The following is a 21,059-nucleotide window of genomic DNA, read 5'->3' on the forward strand; positions in this document are numbered from 1 at the left end:
TTTTTTTGTTCATTTTTTTAATTTTTTTCCTATTTTTTCTTATTTTACTTTATTAAGGTTTAAAGCTTGAACATGTTCAAAAGTACACTGCACAGCACACTGACTGGCTAAAAAAACAAACCACATGTATCTTTGCTTCCTCCACCACAATTAATATCACAACAACAACTTTTTTTTCTGTCGTGTTTGCAGGAAGGCGGGTTTGAGCACTGGTCTTACTCTGCAGGGAAGTGTACATCCTGAGCTGGCACACAGCGGAGAACTGGTGCGTTCAACCGTTGTTGTGTTTGATGTGATGCGTTTTCTATTATTGGCATTTATTTAACCCTTTGTAACGTGAACAAATTGGCTTGAGTTCATTTGAAAACACGGAAAGCAGATAATAGGCAATTTAACAAGAAATGACCCCCAAAATTTGCAAGACATTAGCAAAAACGTACAAGAAAATTACCTGAAAAAAAGGAAAATAAATTTTAAAAAACAAGGAATTGAACTGAAAAAAAAACTCAAATTAAAAAGATATAAAGAATATAAATATAAAATTTTAATAATTACAGGTTTGTAAGGAAATTTTCAGGTTATTTTCTTGTGATCTTTTGCTAATTTCTTTCAGTTTGTGAGAAATTAAAGTTGCTCGTGCCTTTTTTTCATGTTTTTAAAGGAAATCACAAACGTCGAATTGAAATCAGGGATGACCTGATTAAAATCTGCTGGTTGAAAGTTAAAAATCACAACAAATCTAGTTTATTCCATGATTTTAAAAATTTTTTAGACCACTAAAGCCATCGAACAGTTCGGAGGTGTCATCGAGGAGCTGCTGATCAAACACGGCAAGAAGATCATTGGTGAGTCCGTGTGTGTGTGTGTGTGTGTGTGTGTGTGTGTGTGTGTGTGTGTGTGTGTGTGTGTGTGTGTGTGTGTGTGTGTGTGTGTGTGTGTGTGTGTGTGTGTGTGTGTGTGTGTGTGTGTGTGCGCACGCGTTTGTGTGAAGTAGAAATAAATTCCCCAGCTGGTCCAGGTTTGGTATTTTGACTGGTGGTACGCATCTCAGATTTTGAGATTGCTTTGAATAAAAATAATTTCAATTAAATTTGTTACAGATGAACAATTCGTCCTGAAGAGAGTCGCAGACGTTGCGATCGACCTCTTCGCCATGGTGGTGGTCCTGTCCAGGTACGCAAACATTCAGACGAGAGAGTAAACTTTGTCAGGATCTGTCTTTGTTTTTGATTTTTCTTTTTTTATCTTTTAATCCGATCTCTCTGTCCTCCCACTCACCTGCTCTCTGATTTACTTTTATTCCACAAACTCCGCAGCTTAAAGTTATTTTTGTTTTTTTTCTGCAGAGCCTCTCGCTCTCTGAGTCAGGGCAGCGCCTCGGCTCAGCATGAGAAGATGCTGTGTGAGACCTGGTGTGCGGAGGTAAGATCCAAGTCAAGACCAGAAACACCTTCAATCATGTCTCATGACGACACTCTTATCTTATTATTAAGATAACTTGAGTTTTGTATCGTAGATTTTAAACCAAAAAGTGAAAAGCTACAGAATCAGCTCTAGAAAAGTGTTGCTGCTGCTCAACATTATCATCAATGTTGTGTAATATAGTGTTAAAATTGATACCATTTTTAAGTAATATGATAGATAAATAACTTTCTAATGTATCGGGATGGATAAAGCTAAAAAAAAAAATCAGAAATTTTGGCTAAAAAGCTTTATTTATTTATAGCAATATAATGTAATAATGCTCTACAGCAGGGATACTCAACTTGCTTTGTGTGGGGGCCACTATTGGAAAATGACAGCGGGCCAGGGGCCAGTCGCAGCAGCTCCATACATGTTTCAAGGATTTTAGGACATTCCTAGGATTTTGGGACATTTTTTCAGATTTTTGGACGTTTCTCAGATTTAAGGATTTTCCCAAATTTTTTGCACATTTCAGGTTCTTCCTGGGATTTTAGGACATTTCTCTGATTTTAGGATATTCCATACATTTCTAGGATTTGAGGACATTTTTAGGATTTTAGGACATTTCTAGGATTTTAGGACATTTTTAGGATTTTAGGACATTTCTAGGATTTGAGGACATTGTGGGTCTAGCTAGGACCTCTGTCAGGGGGAGCAAGGGATCCTCCACTGGCACTTTTTTGATGAATGAGCTCTATTTAGGCACGTCTGTATACCAAAAGTACAAAAGCAATTCCCGGTGTGAATAGTTTTATTTGTAGAAAATGGTCGGGGGGCCACCCGGCACCCTGTTGGGGGCCAGATTTGGCCCAGGGGCTGTAAATTGAGTATCACTGATCTAGAGCTTCAATGCCCAATTTATCTGCTGGAAAAAGTTGTTGATCATCCCTGATATAAATCTCCCGTCACCCCTCAGGCCCACGAGAGGATCATGAGTGACATCAAGACTCTGCGCTCCAGCGAGTCCAGAAAACTCTTCAAGAACCTGCGAGCCATCTCCATGGCCGTGGTGGACAACGGAGGAGTGGTGGCTCCTCACCCTCTGGGTTTCTAACACACTCACATCCTCATATCTGTTTTTTTTTATTTTACTCTTCTGCATCTCTAACCGTGTTCAGGGTCACGTACGCCAAACACCATCAGACTCGACAGTTAGCGCCATAAGTGCTCCATCACACATCGGTATCTGCTTTTTGTAATTACGCTTTCGTGTAGTGCGGCTAAATGATTCATAGACTTTAATCTGAAATTACAATGCCAAACTCTACGTTCTGTCATACTTTGGTTTTTTTTGATTTTGGCGGCTTTGTGAGCCCGTTTTTATGTTATTTATTTAACTCTGACTCTAGAATTCGACCTGGAGTTTTAATTATGTAAAGTTCGAATAATTTATATTGGCCAGAAAAATCACTATTTCCACGAATCATTCAGCCCCACTACCTCCTGCATCTCAGGCTCTCTCCGCACAGATACAGATGGTTTTGCAAACAGATACTTTTCTCTGCGTTTTGGTCTCTTTTACATGCAAACCGAGTTTTAGGTCAGTAAAAGGCCTTCTGAGGTGCAGCCATTTCAAAACTCTGGTTACTGTTTAGCAGTGTGGAGGCGTGAAATAGAGCATTTGGGGAAACAATGACATCATCTCAATTTGCACGTGCCTGTTGTTGCTTTGTTTAATGAGCATCAAAATAGACAACGGGGGACTTCTGGTTTTGTTAGCGCTGCTTGATTCAATGATTCGTTTCCTCTTAAAGTTGCTGCACCACTTCACAGACAAACGGAGGCGTCTGCTGCTGCACTTTCTGGTCAGCGTCAGTGATTTCAAGCAACATTATGTAGTAATTTGGCTTTTTTAGCTTTCTGTGTTGTACAAAGATCATTTAAAAACATACATACAGATACGTAGGAGTGCTGAAAACACACAGTGCTGAAAGCAGGCGGCCGTGGCGCCGTGGAAGGGTTACAGACGCCCTTCTGAAAGCTGGTGTAGTAATAATAATAATATAAAAATGAAATTTATTTGTATACTTTCATACAAGAAATGCAGCCCAGTGTGCTTTTACAACAAGCTCATTTTTAGGTGAAAAAGCTGCATTGTGTTGCTTTAAAGTGTTGCTTTAAAGTTTTGCATCAGGCCAGGTCGAAGTCTGTTGTGGAAGAGAGGAAGGAAAACTTTCGCATGTCCGGAGCATCATTTGTGTCTTCATGTGAGCGTTTCCGTCCTGACGTTGAAGGGAATTCCATGTTGTGAGATCTGTAGTTGTCGTTTTGAAAAAGGTAACGTTAGTCTGAAAACTAAAGAGACTGGCAAAGACGGCGAACGCCAGCGGGTCGTTTTTGCGTTCTTGTATGGAGTTATTTTGTAAAACGAAGGTCGTGTGGACAGAATATGTTTTTAAACAGATGTTTTCAAAAATATCTGTATCGGTGTCGACGTAGCCTAAAAGAGCTGATGACTGCATGTCCCCAATGTGTGCGTGGAGCCTTAAAACGAGCGTTTACTTTGGATCTCAGCCTTCAGGACTGTAGCTGATTGAATGATCTCATTTAAAAGTTACTTTTGTTGGTGGAAAAATGAATGCATCTTTAGGATAAAGAGGCCAGTTAATAGAGGAAGCTGTAATCTGTTTTTAGTGATTCTGATTTATACACAAATGACAGTTTTTCCTCTTTGATTTATTATCTATATCGTGTTCAAATGTATATAATGGTGCAGAGTTTCTGTACAATACGAATGCCTTTCTGCATGTTCAGCTCACTCGGTGCTCATCACGGAAACATTAATGTCTGTTGCCTTAGAAACCGGTCCGCAGATGCTGTTAGAAGTTCCTGTTTTGACTCGAGTCAAACGCAGAGAGCTTTTTTTTTTTTTTAAAGAAAATGGTGCAAAAATACTCTATATACTAAATAATGGCCGTCATGTTAAATTCCAAAGTGTTTATTATCTCAGTTAAAGGTAGCAGGCGTCATTAACTGTAATTATAGATAATGAGACAGCATACCTGACGCTTTTAAGAAATAGTTTCTTGTACAATAAAAGCACTTGGTTGTGTTTAATCTGCCGTGTCAAAGCATTAAAGGTCCCACAGTGTAAAAAACAAATAGTAGTTAGTTAGTTTTTGTCTTGAGAATTTAAGCTCCAAAAATGATTTTATTAAATGTGATGTTCCCCAGGGGTCAGTTTTGGGTCCATTATTATTTTTATCTATCTTTTAGTTTTTATTTATATAAAACAGTCCCTGTTAGACTTAAATATTAAGTTCTCATCCTTTTTTTTAAATTCGTTAATTTTTTCTAAATAATATGCATTTAAAAAAGCGATTATATAGTCATGTAAAAGAACTGATTAGGATTCATTTGCGGTTGTTTTCTTTTGTTTCAAAATCATGGAAATTCATTTGAATGTGGTCTTTAAGCGGCCAAACGTCACGACGCTTTCCTGAATTCTTCCTCTACAAGTTTATGTAACTTAAAAAAATAAAAACAAATATTGAAGCTCAGCAAAAACTTAAAAAATCTCATCAAAGCATTTTTAGTCCCCTTCCCGCCAAACTGACTTCCTGTTTCGGCTGTATACATAAGAACCTGCAGTTTGGTTTTCACTTCTGCAGCTCAGGCTCTTCCAGAGTATCACAGGGATGCCAGTAAGTGCTCGCTGCCGAAACAGCCGCTGCAGTTTATGCACGCTTTGAAATAAAAACAGGAACCCCTTCTTACCCAAATAAGACTTAACAAGTGTTGCTGCTGAGGGTGCGAGATGTAGAGATGATGAGGGCTGTGCCAGCACTTCACGAACCCTGCGGTTAAAACGCTGTGAATTTCCCCGGCATGTGTTGCGCCTTCTGACTAAAAACGAACTCGGGCAACTGTGCAACGGGTCGACCAAACTGTCAGCCTGACTTTACCTGTAAACCCTCCTCACTCAATGTATCGTTCTCTTTCTGATGTGGTTAATATTTAGAGAAGCAGCATTCAGAGGAAAATTAAAACGAAAGTCGTGCTTTGTTGTGAGAAAAGATTTTTCAGGTCCATTCAAATTTAGGGGATTTTAAGCTCAAAAATGAGTAAAACTTAAGCTTAAAGTGCCATAAAAGGAAACATTTTTTTGGAGATAGCTAGATGTAAATAATAAGAAATAATTAATAAAATAATTTGCCCAAACATTAGTTTATTACTAAATCTTAAGTACGTTAAAATAAAAAATAAATTAAAACAAATAGTAATAACAAAATAAAATAAAAAATCTTGACTAATAAATGAGTTTGTAGCAAAAAATGAGATGGAAAAAATAGTTGGAAAAAAAGTGAGAACGTTGAAAAAATATAAGATGGTGAGAGAAAAAATGTAGATGCTAAAAAAAATGATGGAAAAAAATAGACGGTGACAATAATAACATAGTGGAGAAAAAGTTAGATGTTGGAAAAAAATATAATGATGAAAAAAAATTAGATGATAAGAAAAATAGTTTTGGGGAGAACATGAATGTGTCACGGGAGAATTTTTTTCCCACCATCGAAAAAAAGTAAAGAACCAGAAAGTTTTACCATATCTGTTGCAAATGAATTGCACAACTGTTACATACCTGTGGTTTGCAGAAATGTACAGTATCAACACTTATTCTGTTGAAATGACCGAATGTGATCTGACATGAGACTGATCAGCTGTATCGACCGTTTGATCGCTTATATTGATGCTCAAAATAGAACTGGGCGTCCATCCGTCCCCACAGACAGATATAAGACTGAGTCACGTCCCTTCTCCTAATTTCAAGATTGCTTGAATTAATCAAGTGGCCATTAAACTCACATTTTTTAATACTCATAATTATAAGAACATATAGACACAACATTCACCAGACAATATGTTTATAGTATATCCATCGGTCATTTTAAACCCAAATTTCAGGGCTGCTCGCAGCTTAGAGGTCCGAGAGGTTAACGTGTGACCTGAAGATTTGTGTCTTAGATCCCTGGACCAGCCAGGAAATTGTACAATAAGAGAACTACACACGTCTTGTGAAACCATACTGTCGTCCACTTTTGGCCAGTGAAGCCAAACAATGAAAAACAGGTCTGAACTTTCTCTGGTGAGGAAGAAAACGTTTTATGTCCAAGGCGATTCCTTTAGTTCAGTGATACTGAACTTAAGGCCAGCAACCCCCGACCATTTTCTAATTCACAATAAAAACAAAGTGATTCACACTGGTTCACAATGTTTTGTACATTTAGTATACATAAGGTGCCAGAGTGCATAAAACAGCATCAAAGTAGATCTTTTTTATCAAAAAAGTGCCAGTAGAGGATCCCCTGCCCCACCAACAGAGGTCCTAACTAAGCCCCTAATGTCCTAAAATACTAGAATTATTCAGCAATCATAAAAAATGTCATAAAATCCTAGAAATGTCCTGAACTCCTATTAAATCCTAAAATCAAAGAAACGTCCTAAAATCCTAGAAATGTCACAAGTCCTAGAAACATGCTAAAATTTTAGAAATGTCCTAAAATCTAAGGAACGTCCCAAAACCCCAGAAATGTTCTAAAATCCTAAAATCTAAGGAATGTCCTAAGGTCGTAGAAGTGTTTTGAAATCCTAGAAATGTCCTAATATCCTAGAAAAGTCCAAATAATCCGAGAAATGTCCCAAAAATTCTAGAAATGTCCTAAAATTCTAGAAAGTTCTAAAATCTGAGAAATGTCCCAAGATTGTACAAATGTCCTAAAATCTGAGGAATGTTCTAAGATTGTAGAAGCGTCTTGAAATCCTAGAAATGTCCTAAAATCCTAGAAATGTACAAATAATCCAAGAAATGTCCTAAAAATTTTAGAAATGTCCTAAACCCTAAAACATCCTGAAATCCAAATGTCCTAAAATCCTAGAAACTTGTATGGGGCTGCTGCGACTGGCCCCTGGCGTCCTGTCTTTTTGCAAAAATGGCCCCCAAAGCAAAGTAAGTTGAGTGTCTCTGACATTTTCCATTTTTGGACACTTCCAGTGTGAATCCACAGCCAGGTCTTAGCGTTCTCTGGTGAGGAAGAAACCTTTTTAATATCCATGACGGCTCCTTTCAGTCCTGAGCTGAGCCGCTCATCCAAATGTTCCTGTGGCGCCATTGACCTGGTTTTTCCCATCAGGCATTGTCCATATCGCGGGGACATGAGTCTGAGTCATGTGAGGAACTCCTGACTGGCATCGGCCTCGTTTCCTCGTCCTCTGGGACCTGCGGGGTCTGTAGGGAGATGATGGTCTGTGCCGTCAGCGTTCGCTCCCTGCAGGGAAAAAGAGTAAAAAGACCTTAAAATAACAGTTCAGTCAGCTGGTGTGCCCTTTTGTGTTTGCGCTCAAATTTCCAAAACTCTCAAGGGACGTATTTGACTTCAGTTTCATCCTCGAATCGTGTGACAAATGTCCATTATCATGAGTCACAGCGGTGCCAGGAGTCATAGTGATATCGAACCATTCAAATCGAGTTTCAGTTTTTTTCTAATCAGGTCCTCTCGCTGTGAATTACCCGTCTTCAAAGACTTTACCTTTTTTTGCTGTTGCATGCAGCACTTCTTTGCAATGTTTTACATAATGATGTTACATCTTTCAGGTTATCAAATGACAAAGACACTGAAGTTATGGGATAAAACCCCTAAGGGAGACCTACTGAACGGTCTGGACTAAAATTTCATCATGTTTTTGAGCATTGCAGTGTTGAAAAGTACAAAACAGGCTTCGTACCTTTATGAAAGCCCCGGAAAAGTCATAAAAAGTTTTCTAAAAAACTAAATATACCCTGAAAGGATTGGAAAAGTGTTTAAATTTTCTCTTACAAACCTGTATAAAAAACATCTGGCTGTGGTAGATGGTCTGATTTTTGGTGATTTTTAAAGAAAACATGCATGTTTTCTCTAAAAAATAGCAAAAAATTTCAAAGAAAAAAATAGCCCAATTTTTGGGAGGCTTGCCCTCCAAACCTGCAGGCCTGTGGTTTTGATAGAAAGTGACAACTGGTGACTCACCAGAAAGAACAATTTTTCACAGTAAAAGTTGCTCACAGAATAACTCATTACTTACAAGCAAGGGCGTAAGTTTTGTATCAGCATTCGAGGGGGACACGAGAAGAGCTGAAGTCAGAGGTGCTTTGCCAAAAATTATTATATATTATTACATCAAACATTTACGTTGTTGCATTCTGGTGAATTTTATGCACCAATTTGGAAATAAAGTGACACAAAACAACCAAAAAATACACAAACCTCCGTCAAGACATCAAAATAACTTCAAAAGACACAAAAACAACACAAAAAAAGCCATAAAACCACCAAAAAAACACCAGAGGACACCCGAGCAACTACAAAAAGTCACAAAACAACCTCTAGGAGACATAAATTAACCACAAAGAGACACAAAATGACCTTAAAATACCCAAAGGACAACAAAAACACAGGTCGCCCCAAAGTGACATGAAACTACTGAAAGGTGCAAGAATACCTGAGAGAGACAAAACTACCTCAGGGACCCAAACTTATCTCAGAGACACCCAAACAACACTCGAAAAGACACTAAACAAACACAAGAAGACACAAAGTGACCACAAAGAGACACAAAATTACCTAAAGACACCAAATGACAACAAAAACACAACAAAGAGTCACAAAATGATTACAATGGGACACAAATCATCCCGAAGACAAAAGATTACCTGGAAGAGATACAAAATTATCAAAGACCCCAAAATGACTACAAAAAGACCCAAAACAACCACAGAGAGACAAAAATAACAATGTGACAAAAAACAAACCAAAAAAGAGACAAATTACAAGCAAAGAGACACAAATGTCAACAAAAAGACACAAATACACAATTATCTCAATAAGACACAAAAGAAGACACAAAACAACTACAAGAAGAAACAGAATGACACAAATTGACCCCAAAAAAAGACACAATTAATTTAAAAAGACATGGAAACCTACAAAAAGACACAAAACAACCACAAAAGGAGACACAATATGACCTCAGAGACACAAAGCGACCAAAAAAGACAAAATTACTTTTGAGAGAGAGATACATAATTACCTAAGAATGACCCCAAAGTCTATAAAAAGATACAAAACCACCACAAAGTCTGTGTCTTGCCGGCAGGTGGTGGGGGCCCTTTGCATATTTGTGCCCATTGTCCCATTTTTCTCATAATCCGCCCCTGTTTATAACGGGAGCTTTGTGATAAAACGCGACCCTGGTTGATGATTTTAATTAAAACAAAAGCTAAAGCGTGTATTTATGGGGACGTACCGTGTAATTATGTGTTGGGTGTGTGTCCAGTTGTTGTGCACTGTCCAGCCGAGGACACTCTTCAAGTATCGGGAGCAGCAGGGGAACCTGTGACTCAACTGCTCCAGAAGTTCCTCTTTGCGCAAACCGTAAACAACCGGCGCAACGCACTGCGCCAGGCTGAAGAAAGCAAACACGACCACGGCTGACAGCTCCTTGATCTCGCGCGTGATGAGCCTCCGGTTCACGAGCACCGTTAGCACGAAAGTTCACAAAATTGGGGAGCAGGTAGACGGCCAGTTGGGTGCCGTGCAGCGCGATGGTCCTGCAGCCGGCTCGGTTGCGCCGATTGAGCACCCCTAACCGCCGCCCCTCCACCAAAATCCGCACGTAGCTGTACAGGATGAGCAGCGTGCACAAACCCAAAAACAGCACTTTGTGTAGCTGGCCTTTCATCAGCTGCTCCCGGTCACACACCCCGTTATAAGCGGCTCCAGCAGAGTCCGGCTGCAGCAGCAGGGTGATGGGTATCACCAAAGACACGATCCAAGTGAGCGCGCCCAGCAGCCAGGGCCAGCGCCCCGCCGTGCACGTGGAGCTGTAGCTCATCGGGTGGCACACGGCGCAGTACCGGTCCAGCGCCATCACCGTGAGCGTCAGCAGGATGTTGGACGCGCTGCTGATCAGCACCGTGATCATGGCGAGGCACGCGGAGCGGGCCGGCCGCGCGTCCAGGTGGATCTGGTAGTAGAAGACGCTGCTCATGCCCCAGGTACACCAGCGCGGACACCAGCAGGTGGAAGACCAGCACGAAGCGCGCGTGGCTCCGGAGACGCTCAACGCGCACTATAGTCCAATTGATGATGAGGTTGAAGAAGAGGAGCACCGAGAAGGACACGGTGGAGACGTAAAAGCGCACGCAGGTGTAGTCCCCCCACACCTGCGCGGACTCCGAGCTGTTGTTTACGGACATTATTCCTCAGCTGGGCTTAGATGATGAAGATGAAGATGATGGAGCTGCTGCGCGCCGCATGATCCTCTCTGCCTGCCGTCTGACTGAAGACTGACTCACATCCACCGCTCACAACTCTGTGTCTCTGTTACACACACACACACACACACACACACACACGAACACACCCACACACATCATAAAGTCCTAATCGAGTTTTTTTTATACCAGCCTTTTCGAGAATTTAACATTAATTTTGCTAAAAATAATTATTTTATTTTATTTTATTTTTATTTTTTATATATTATATTATATTATATTATATATATTATATTATTATATTATATATGACATTCAAACGACTTCAAAAGACCGAAACGACCACAAGGACACAAAAATGACTACAAAGTGAAACAAAATGACAAAAAAGATACAAAATTACTTCAGAGACCCCCCAAAAAAGAACAAAATCACTCAAAATTTTCTCAACCATACATAGAATTACATTAAAGACACCCAAACACTTATAAAAAGACACAAAACGTCCACAAAATAACCAGAAAAACACACAAAACTACCCAAAAAGATACACCAAAAACAGAAGCAATAAAAGCACAAAGAGGATATTAAATAAACAAAACGCAAATTAAAAAAGGTGAAATGAATAAATATAAATGAAAATAAACAAAAATTGCAGTAAATTAATGAATAAATAAAAACTTTGTTGGTCATGTGCTGCCACCTTCTGCTGAGAGCAGGAACAGCAGCTCTGTTTGGGTTTTTTTTAAATAATTCAGTAGAAATGATCGAGAATCAAGAGACTTTAAAGTTGGTTTAATTTCCTTGTTATTGATATTATTTGGCACTTTAACATGCTGCAACTTTGCACTTATTTTAGTCGCAGTGTTTTCTATCAACTAAGTTTCAAGTAATTGCACTTAATTTTTGCAAAATGTTTATTTTAATATTTTAGTTTAGTTTTTAGTTTTAAGCCCAATCGCAATTTACATTTTGTTAGATAAAATTAAATTTGTGGTAATTTATCTTTGGTTCTGGACCTCATGGCTGGACCATTTTGGAATCACTGATTTATTAGATTTTTTTTCCCCAAAAAAAGTTTTTTTGGTGATTTTTTATTTTTCTTTCTCCATTTTTTGCACCAATGATTTTTAACAACTTTTTGCGATTTTTTTCCTTCAACATATTTTGTTTTTTTTTCTCTAAAGATTTTTGGTGATTTAAAAAAAATCATGTCTTTAAAAATTTCTCTGGATTTTTTTTAACGTTCAGAAATTGTTTTCCTTTAAAAATGCTTTTCTTAACATCTTCTGGTGTTTTTCTCCTCTTTTTTGTTGCAGATTGTTTTTCCTTTTTGATCCCTCTGATGATTTTTGACAACTTTGGGTGTTTTTTTTTTTTTTTTTTTTTTTTCAAAAGTTTTGTTGTTCTTTTCTTACATGCTGTTCTTTGAAATTGATTTGCAATATTGCATTTTCACCTTATCTGTCTTTAATTTCTCTTTTTCTCCTCTCCACAAATACTTCTCTTGCAAATACTTAATTTTTCCCCAATCCTAATTCCACTTGCACTACAATTGTTTTGGATTGTAATCTATCTGTGTTGTCCATAAAGTTTTGAGGTAAAAAAAATAAACGTACTGCTACAATCAAACCAGGTAATTAAAATCACCTGTGCGGGTTTTGGGTTTGCAGGGAAGTTAACAGAAGTCAGGCACTGATGCAGGGACCTCTCCGTTTGGTATACCCATTTAATGGTCTAAACTGTATTTTTGTTCCATTTGAGCAACAGTAAGTCTCTTATTTTTGTCATCTGTCCAAAATCTATGTAATTATTAACGCAGCCTCACAGGGTCGCTGTAGTTTCAGGCCTGTTGCCTCTCCAGAGTCCACAGACCTGCAGGCGTTTTTATGCTGCTATCATGTTTGATACGTTCATCATTTTATTTTGAAAGGGTATGCAAAATGCCTGTTTGTGCAGGAACAAAAATGGTACATGCATGTTGCAGAATTAAATCTATATTCAGTATTTATTTCTGTAAAAAGGTATAATTCAACCAATCTGTCATACCACATCACCTGTAGTTTATATAATGATGATCTCATTTAGCCTCATTGCCTGAGTTGGATTATTTATGGCTGTTTGGTAAAAAAGTAAAAAAAACAGTGCACCAATAATGATTTTAGGCTTAAATTATATTCAGAAAATATTATTCACATCAGTGGTTCTGGACTGGTCCAGTCACAGGGTCCACATTCCTGCTTACTCATTATTATTTCAGTGTCCACACACTGTAAATGACCACAAATTCAATTTTATTTGATAAAATGTAAACAACACATTTACAACTCTGAACACAAAGAAATAAAACATATTGCAATAATTAAAAACAGGACAAAATAAAATGCACTTATATTTCTATATATTGCACTAAATGGGCTGATGTGTTATAGTGTGCCATTGTGTTGATTTCGCGTTAGCTCTTGTTCTTGTTAGTAATGAATAATATAAATATACAAAATAATAATAATAATAATTACGGTAATAAATACACAAACAACGTTTTGCAATTGTTTTTTTTTTTCAAAAATGTTTGCTGTTTTTGTCTTTTTTTTTGTCATTTCTTTTTTTTTAAATTGTGTATTGTGTATGATTGTAATTTAGGGGTGGAGTGGGGGCACTAGGGAAGCTTGACCTAAGTTGTTTGTTTTTTATTTTTCATGCAAATGAATAGTTTGCATCTTCATGCACGGTACAGCAGGCGTTAATTTGTCAGATGCAAACTTCTGCTTGCTCGTGCAAGAGTTTTTGATTATTTTTGTAAATCAATTGTCTGCAGACTGTGAGTGTTTTCAGGGAAGTCTGAGTGGGGGCAGGGTTTCCTGCAGCGGTGCAGCTCAGCCCTCAGACAGATAAATAGTGGTTTCCTTCATGCACTCACTTTGCAGCGTTGAGTGTTGGACGAACCAAACTTTCATTTGACCTTTTCACAGCTCGCAAAACAAGAGAAAGGTAAGAAAACGGTTTTACATTTGTCTAAAAACGATAGTAATGAGATTATAATAATGAAATATCATGTGACACTTTATTTCAGTAGAGACATTTATTTTATTTATTTTTTTGTAGCGGATTTATTTGAAAATTGTACTGATAAAAAAAGTTAGAACACCTGTTGATAGAAGCAGGACTTTTTAAAAATTTTAAAATTATAACTCCCACTAAAACCATCATTTTTCAGCTTGTATGACCACATTAACCATTAGTTTTCTCTAGAAAAAAAGGAGGGAAAAGAGTGACTTTACTGTTAATACAGTGAGATTATTATAATGATGGAAAATGTGCGATTTTAGCCTTTTATTCAAGAAAATGTGATTTTATTCGACTTCTACATCTTCATTTTACATTTTAATTTGATAAATTTTCCTTGTACATTTACAGTACAATTTCAATATAGCAAAGGCTACACTTGTTCACATATTCATTATTTATTATTATTCATAATCATACATTTATTAATGAGAGTTTTTCATCGTAAATTTGGATAAATCCCTCTGACTCAGGGCTTTAAGGAATACAATATTTAACGTGAATTTACTGAAGTTAGATGAAGTTAATGTGTCCCAAAAGGTTATGAAAATGTACAATAGCAGTATTTTTTTCAAATTTAGATTAAAAATTGATGATTGAGCGACGTTTTTTAGGGGAAAGTACTATATTAAAATGCATTAACGTGACTCAAACACGTTTAAAAATAAATTTTAAAAATAGATTTATAAAAAATAAAGTGTCAATCTTAAATTTCTTTAGCCAGCAGCTAAGGTTAGCTAACAGCGTCAGCTAGATTAGATATATATTCGGCGGCTAACTAGCTTTAAAGCTCGACGATTTTTTGATTTGCATGTAATGAAATAAAATTATTAGAAAATTACAGTATACAGTATTTTAAAAATGATACAGCTACTTAGTGAGCTAGCGAAAGATGACGGCTAGTTATCTAACGTTAGCTGGTTAGGTGATGATGGTTAGTTTGCTCTGGTTAGGGCCTGTTAGCTAACTTGCTAATTAGCCTAATGAGGTCAGTTAGCAAATTTTAGCTCAGTGATTTGATGATGATGGCTAGTTAGCTAACTAGGTAATTGGGGGATAATGGTTAGTTATCTAGTAGCTGGCTAATTATGTCAAAATTGGTAGTTATCGTTATATATTGCTAATTGTGTGATGATAGTTAGTTAGCCTTACTAGCCAATTAGTTCATAATGTTTAGCTCGCTAGCTAGCTCGCTAGCTAATTAGGGATGACACTTAATGAGCTGAAGTTAGCTAATTAGACAGCTAGTTAGCTAACTAACTAACTGGCTCATCAGGTTGTCATGTTATCTTGCTAGCTCATTGGGTGATGATAGTTAGTTAACCTATCTAGCTAATTAGGAGTTAATGGCTTGTAATCTAGCTATCTTGCTAATTAGGTGATTACAGTTAGTTAGCCTAAGTAGCTCATTAGGTTATAATGGTTAGTTATCTAGCTAGCTAGCTCGGCAGTTAATTAGATGGTAGTGAGCTAGCTCATAGCTAATTAGATGATGACTGCTAGTAAGCTAGCTAATTAGTTGATAATGGCTAGCTAGCTAGCTAGTTAGGTTATAGTGGTTAGTTATTTAGCTAGGTCTAGTTAGTTATCTAGGTGATGAAGGTTAGTGAGCCGAGTTTAGCTATTTAGATGGTGACAGCTAGTTAGCTAACTAGCTAATTATTGCTATTTAGCTTAACTAGCTATTTAGGTGATTACAGTTAGTGGGATGAGGTTAGATAATTTAATGATGCTAATTAGCAAGCTAGCTTACAAGGTGATGATAGCTAGTTAGCTAACTAAGTCTTTAAAATATGATGGCTAGTTAGCTAACTAGCTTGCTAATTAGGTGATGATTTGTTACTTGAGTAGTTGGCTAATGAGGTGATAAGTGTAATTTAGCTATGTGATTGTCTAATTAGGTGATGATAGTTAGTTATTTAGCTAGCTGGCTAAATAGATGATATTTTCAGGTAGCTATCCATTAATATCCATAATAAACATTTAATTTATCTGTGGAATAACTGACACCCTGATCGAGGTTTATGCACTTTCATATGAAGATATATCAGCAAGTATTGTGAAATAAATCAACTGAGAAATTGCTTATGGATTAGATAACTTCACTAAAAAACACACATTGCACAAGTTCCCCTTCTCATCATGAGGATGTCATGAACACACAGGTTTTTGCTGTATGTGTGTAAACAACACGCGCTCTTTATTTCGGCCAGAGAGCAGCCTGAGATACAAGTTAAAATAGCAAATAGTTTCTCAGTTTCTGTCCTGTATCCTCCAGACATGGCCGTCCAGGAGCAGCCGACCCAGATGGGGAGAGCGGTGATTTCCCAAGGCCCCGGGACATGGAGCACCGGCCTCTGCGACTGCTTCAGCGATATGGGCACCTGTAAGTTTACCCAACAGTCCCAAAATGCTGCTCACCAAGTTCAGGGTTCCCACAGTCACGAAAAACCTGGAAAAGTAATAGAATTTATAAATAACTATCTCCAGGACTGTAAAAGTTGTTGAAAACTAAATATATACCTGGAAAGTTTTGGAATATTCATTGAATTTTGTTTCACAGTTCTGTATAATATGACATAATATGCTCAAGGACTGTTGGAAATTTTAAAATCTGTTGATAATTTGTTTTCGTTTTTTTTTAAATTTTTTTTACAGTCTCTGGCTGATAAATGGTGCAATTTTTGTGATTTTTATTGGTTTGAAAAGTTTTTGAAAATTTTCTTTAGAAATCACCTCAAATTTAAAAGAAAAAGAAAGATTTCTTTCGCATCGTCACCCATTAATACATGCATTATTTCCAAAGTATTCTGTGCACTTAATGCCCCCTCTGTGGATAGAGAACATTAGCATGAGAAATGGAAGAAGAAATAACCCCAACATTTTTAATTAGTAAAAAAAAAAAAAAAAAAAAAAACACAATAAAATTACCTGAAAATTTGTTTAAAAAAATAAAGTAAATAAATAAGGATCTAATGATAATTAAAATATATTCTTCCTTTAGTTTTTTTTATGTTTTTCCCTAGACATTTTCCCTAGAATTGAGAAAAAAGAAAAAAAAATCTAAATGAAGTAATTATTTGCAATTTGTAGAACAAATTGTTGCTCACTGTCTTTTTCCCCTTGTTTTTGAAAGAAATTTCGCCAATATGTTCAGGGTTTAAAGATTTAAAAGGCGACTTAAAGCAAAAAAAAAGTCACGTAGCTCCAGGTTTAAAGGGTTAATAATGGTACCATACAAATACGATATTAAGACCACAGCCTGTCGTACTGAAAGCTCTTTCCCTCTGCTCTCCAGTCTGCTGTGGTTTTTGGTGCTTCCCCTGCATGCAGTGCCAGACCGCTTCTGACAACGGCTGGTGCTTCTGCATGCCGCTACTGGACGTCTGCTGCGTGGTGTCCTGCCTCCTCCGCGCCGACATCAGAGAGCGCCACGGCATCCCCGTAAGGCTGGCTTGGGGAGGGAGGGGGATGTTTATTTTTACAGTTTCTGGCAGTGATAAATGGTGTCATTTTTGGCGATTTTTAAGGAAAACATGCCTTTCCACAGGTTTGGAAAGCATGTTTTTTTTTTTTTTTTTAATCATCCAAAATTTTTAAAAGTATATTTATAAATAATTAGAATATATAAATATTTTATCTTTTAAAATCGCCAATTTTTTTTGAAAAAAAAATCAAGTTGTCAAAATGTTGTTTTTTTTTTAAATGGCAAAAACTTTTAGAGGAAAAAAAATTGCCAAAAATTTTTAAGAAAAAAAATATAAATATTTGCCAAAAAAATGTAAAACAAAATGCCCAGCATTTTTAAAGACAAAAGATATCACCATTTTTTTCCTTTATATGTCACTAAAACATTTTTAAAGGAAAAATATTCTTTTCTGTAAAGATCTTCAATGAAAAAAAAACAAAAACGATAATGAGTATCAATAGTCGTTTCAGTGCATGCATAGTCTTGTAAATTTGCCTTAAAATGGAAAAGTCATGAAAAATTAATCAATAAAAATGTGCATGAAATTACAGCAAGTAGGGCTAAAAAAAAATATTATGGGTCCTTGAAAAGTCTTGGAAAAGGGTTTTAAAAATGTATTCTTGAAAATGTGTGGGTAACTTATCTGAAGTGAGTTTGATTTTTAATTATCTTGTCTCGTTATGAAAGTACTTGTAGAGATTGAGGTACTTCGGTACATTTTGGTAGATTAATGTCTGTAATTGACTCCCAACTCAGTTTAAGTAACCTCAAGTGAAAATGTCCTGAAAAGGACGTCCGCGAACAAAAGCAGTAGCTGCGGTTCCCTTTCGGTCAGTTTGCGTAGAGTACAGTGAAGTGCAGCGGTGAGATAAAGTCCTTCCTCAATTTTCTGTTATGTTTATGTTACGAAATACAGCGACAGCTGGTTTCGTTCTGAGCAGGTCGTAGGATAGATCAGGGTAGAAGCAAACATAAGGACAAGAAAACAAACGTAGTAATACAAGATGTACAAGCTGAGATGTCTTTAAAGAAGTGATTATCTCATAGTGAGAGATAATCTGCTACAACATCATAACCAAACTTTTGGGACAAATTAAGACTCCTCCTTTTTTTTGTCCATTTTAAGCCGAGCTCTGGGAATAACTGTTTTAGTCACTTTATTGTCTCAGTATTTAAGAAAACACTCAGGGTGTAAAGGGTGAACGATAATAACTAATATGACACCTTCTCACATCTAAAGACAATATGAGTTTAGTCACACACGAAAAGATTTGGGAACTTGAACTATAGCAGATAAGGCAACTAATTTATTATTATTAATTTATTAATAATTTTTTCTTTTTTTTTATTTTAAAAAAATCTCTCAAATAAAAAGTATTAACGTGCCAAGAAATGGGAAGAAGGATTTTATTAATATTTTTCAATTACATTGTAAAAGCTCAAAATTATTGGTATTATTATGTTGTTGTTGTTTTATTTGGTTTTTTTTTATATTATAATTAAAGCCTATTAATTAATCCTTCTATAGAGGAACGATTTATCACATCCAATCAAATAAAAAAATTAGCAAGCTATTTAAAGGCAAACCAAATGAATACTTGTATGATAATAATAATAATAATAAATAGTAATGACATCAATACTTTTATGTTTTTCAGATTTTTTTTTTCAGCATTTGAAATGTGAATGTTTCTATCAACATTAAAACTGTCTTTAACAATAAGTAAATGATGCCAAAGCTGCATGTAAAATATCTGAAAAAAGTCTGAGGTCTAATTGTCTTTAAGCTGGAGTAAACCTGCAACCTGCTGCAAAAATATTACGCCAAAACTCCCTTCAAGAAATATAACATTTTAACAATTCCTGACCTGTCTGCAAAAACACAAAACTGTAGAAACAGCAAATAAAAGGCGTCATCGGTCGACAGTATTCCTGTCAGTTCAGCAACACTTTCATCGATAAAAATAAACTGTATTTGTGTACAAAGTTTGTACAAACTCGCCACCAGCTTCTGTTGGTCAGCTCTGTTGTTTTAACTGTTTAAAAACTAACGTAAGTACTGGTTGGTGGATCAGATACTCGTCGCCCTTCTTTTCCAGTCTCCTGCTTCTGTTTTTTGATTAAAATCTAATGAGATTATCAGAGATGCTTTACATAGACACACATCACAGACGCAGGGATGGTTTTATGAGGGCCGCTCCTTTGTTTTTGATGAGCGCTGTGTGTCACACGTAATGTGCAAAACGACGGGTGTGTTCAGGTTGTTTCGTTCGAGCATTCAAACTCTGGTTAGAGTTATGCAAACACGCTGTCGAGGCTTCATAAAAGCAAACAAATATCATTTTACCCAAAAGTTTATAGCAGGTGTCGTCCATAAGGCTTGTCTAAGGGTCAGTATTTTTCAAAGCAGACTTGTATAATATATATTTATTTTATATATAATTAAGAAAAGAAAGATTATTAATATATATCTGATTGGCCATTGTTAAACATTACCACTAATAATTGTTTTTGTGTAAAATAAAATATGTTTAAGAATGTTTTTAATTTTTTTGGAATAATTTATAATTATTATATTAATAATCGTTTGATAATATCATTAATAATAACAAAAATATGATAATAATAGTAATAATAAAATAAATAAATTGTTAAATAAGATAGTACATCAAATAAAATGTTTCAAAATATTTGCCTTTTTTAAACAATGTCATTAATAATTGTTTATCAGTAATAATAACAAATATTTAATATAATAATAATAATAATAATAGAAACAAAATAAATAGTTAAATAAGAGTTTGAAGGTATGACTCAAGCAGCATCACATTTATAAAAGACTGAACCTCTAAAAGAGTTTCATTCAGTCGCTGCTGTCTTTTGCTGCTGCAACAAGCAACAAAAAATTCCCTCACAGGATTAATAATCTATTCTATTCTATTCTATTCTTTAAATTGATTTTAGCTTATTTTTATGTTTCAAATTGTTCTTAGAGGGAATTATTTTACGGGACATTATGGTTTCAGTATGTTTGGATTCAGACAGTAAAAACTGTCAGTATGTCCTCTCTCACGCTCTCGTCTCTCGTCTTCCTCGTCTTCCTCGCGCAGGGCTCCTGCTGTGACGACTGCTGCAAGTTAATGTGGTGTTACCCGTGCGTGGTGCCAGATGAACCGCGAGCTGAAGATCCGGGGCGGCCGCTAACAGAGGACGCTTTGGACGTGAGCTGAAGGCATGTGGCGTGTTATTGATATATCTCTCGTTATTTTCCTTAATGTTGTGACGCCATAACTCCAAATATTTTTGCACAACAATATCAACTTTTAGCATGAAGCACTGAGCATCTTTACGTTATATAAAAGCGATGTGCCGTTTGTAATACCGAGCTTTAGCTGTTTGTGTTTTTAGGAATTGACGTTGCTGTTCAGAGCCTCAGCTTTACTCAGCTTTACTCAGTTTTACTCAGTTTTACTCAGTTTTACTCAATTTTAACGCCAGATGTTTAGAGTTAAATGTCGTAAACCCGTTGGTTGTTATAATAATGTGTTTGATTCATTCTGGCCAATAAAATATTTCGGTTAACGAGCTCCTCTCCCAATCTGAGTCTTCACGTGAAAATATTTATACACACACTTCTGTAAAGAAAATAAATCATATCATGAAATATTACCTTTTATAGACCAACAATCAACAATATGTGTTCAGATTTAAAGGTTTTTAACTCATTACGTCTTTTCCCAACAAAATCACACTGTAGATCACAAGCATGTCCGAAGAAAAAGATACTCATTGTTTTAATGTAGTGTTTTT

The 21,059-nt window shown here is 36.3% G+C and overlaps 2 protein-coding genes and 1 pseudogene across 2 annotated transcripts; 2 read left to right on the forward strand and 1 right to left on the reverse strand.

Moving 5' to 3' along the window:
* Nucleotides 1–166: 166 nt before the first annotated feature.
* Nucleotides 167–4,566, forward strand: LOC121962275 (very long-chain specific acyl-CoA dehydrogenase, mitochondrial-like). The gene is made up of 5 exons (XM_042512508.1): nt 167–265; nt 773–845; nt 1,101–1,173; nt 1,347–1,422; nt 2,381–4,566. The coding sequence occupies exons 3-5, from the start codon at nt 1,154–1,156 to the stop codon at nt 2,516–2,518; spliced, it is 234 nt and encodes a 77-aa protein (XP_042368442.1). The 5' UTR covers nt 167–265; nt 773–845; nt 1,101–1,153; the 3' UTR covers nt 2,519–4,566.
* A 2,807-nt stretch (nt 4,567–7,373) lies between these two features.
* On the reverse strand, nt 7,374–10,902 carry LOC121962246 (olfactory receptor 1B1-like). Its single transcript, XM_042512474.1, is given in 4 exon segments — nt 7,374–7,730; nt 9,745–9,989; nt 9,991–10,491; nt 10,493–10,902. Coding segments are annotated over 4 exon segments (1,089 nt in total). The 5' UTR covers nt 10,697–10,902; the 3' UTR covers nt 7,374–7,591.
* A 2,695-nt stretch (nt 10,903–13,597) lies between these two features.
* Nucleotides 13,598–20,847, forward strand: LOC121962227 (annotated as a pseudogene).
* The last annotated feature ends 212 nt before the right edge of the window (nt 20,848–21,059 follow it).

The sequence above is a fragment of the Plectropomus leopardus genome, chromosome 23 (assembly GCF_008729295.1).
Source record: "Plectropomus leopardus isolate mb chromosome 23, YSFRI_Pleo_2.0, whole genome shotgun sequence".
NCBI classification, from domain to species: domain Eukaryota; kingdom Metazoa; phylum Chordata; class Actinopteri; order Perciformes; family Serranidae; genus Plectropomus; species Plectropomus leopardus.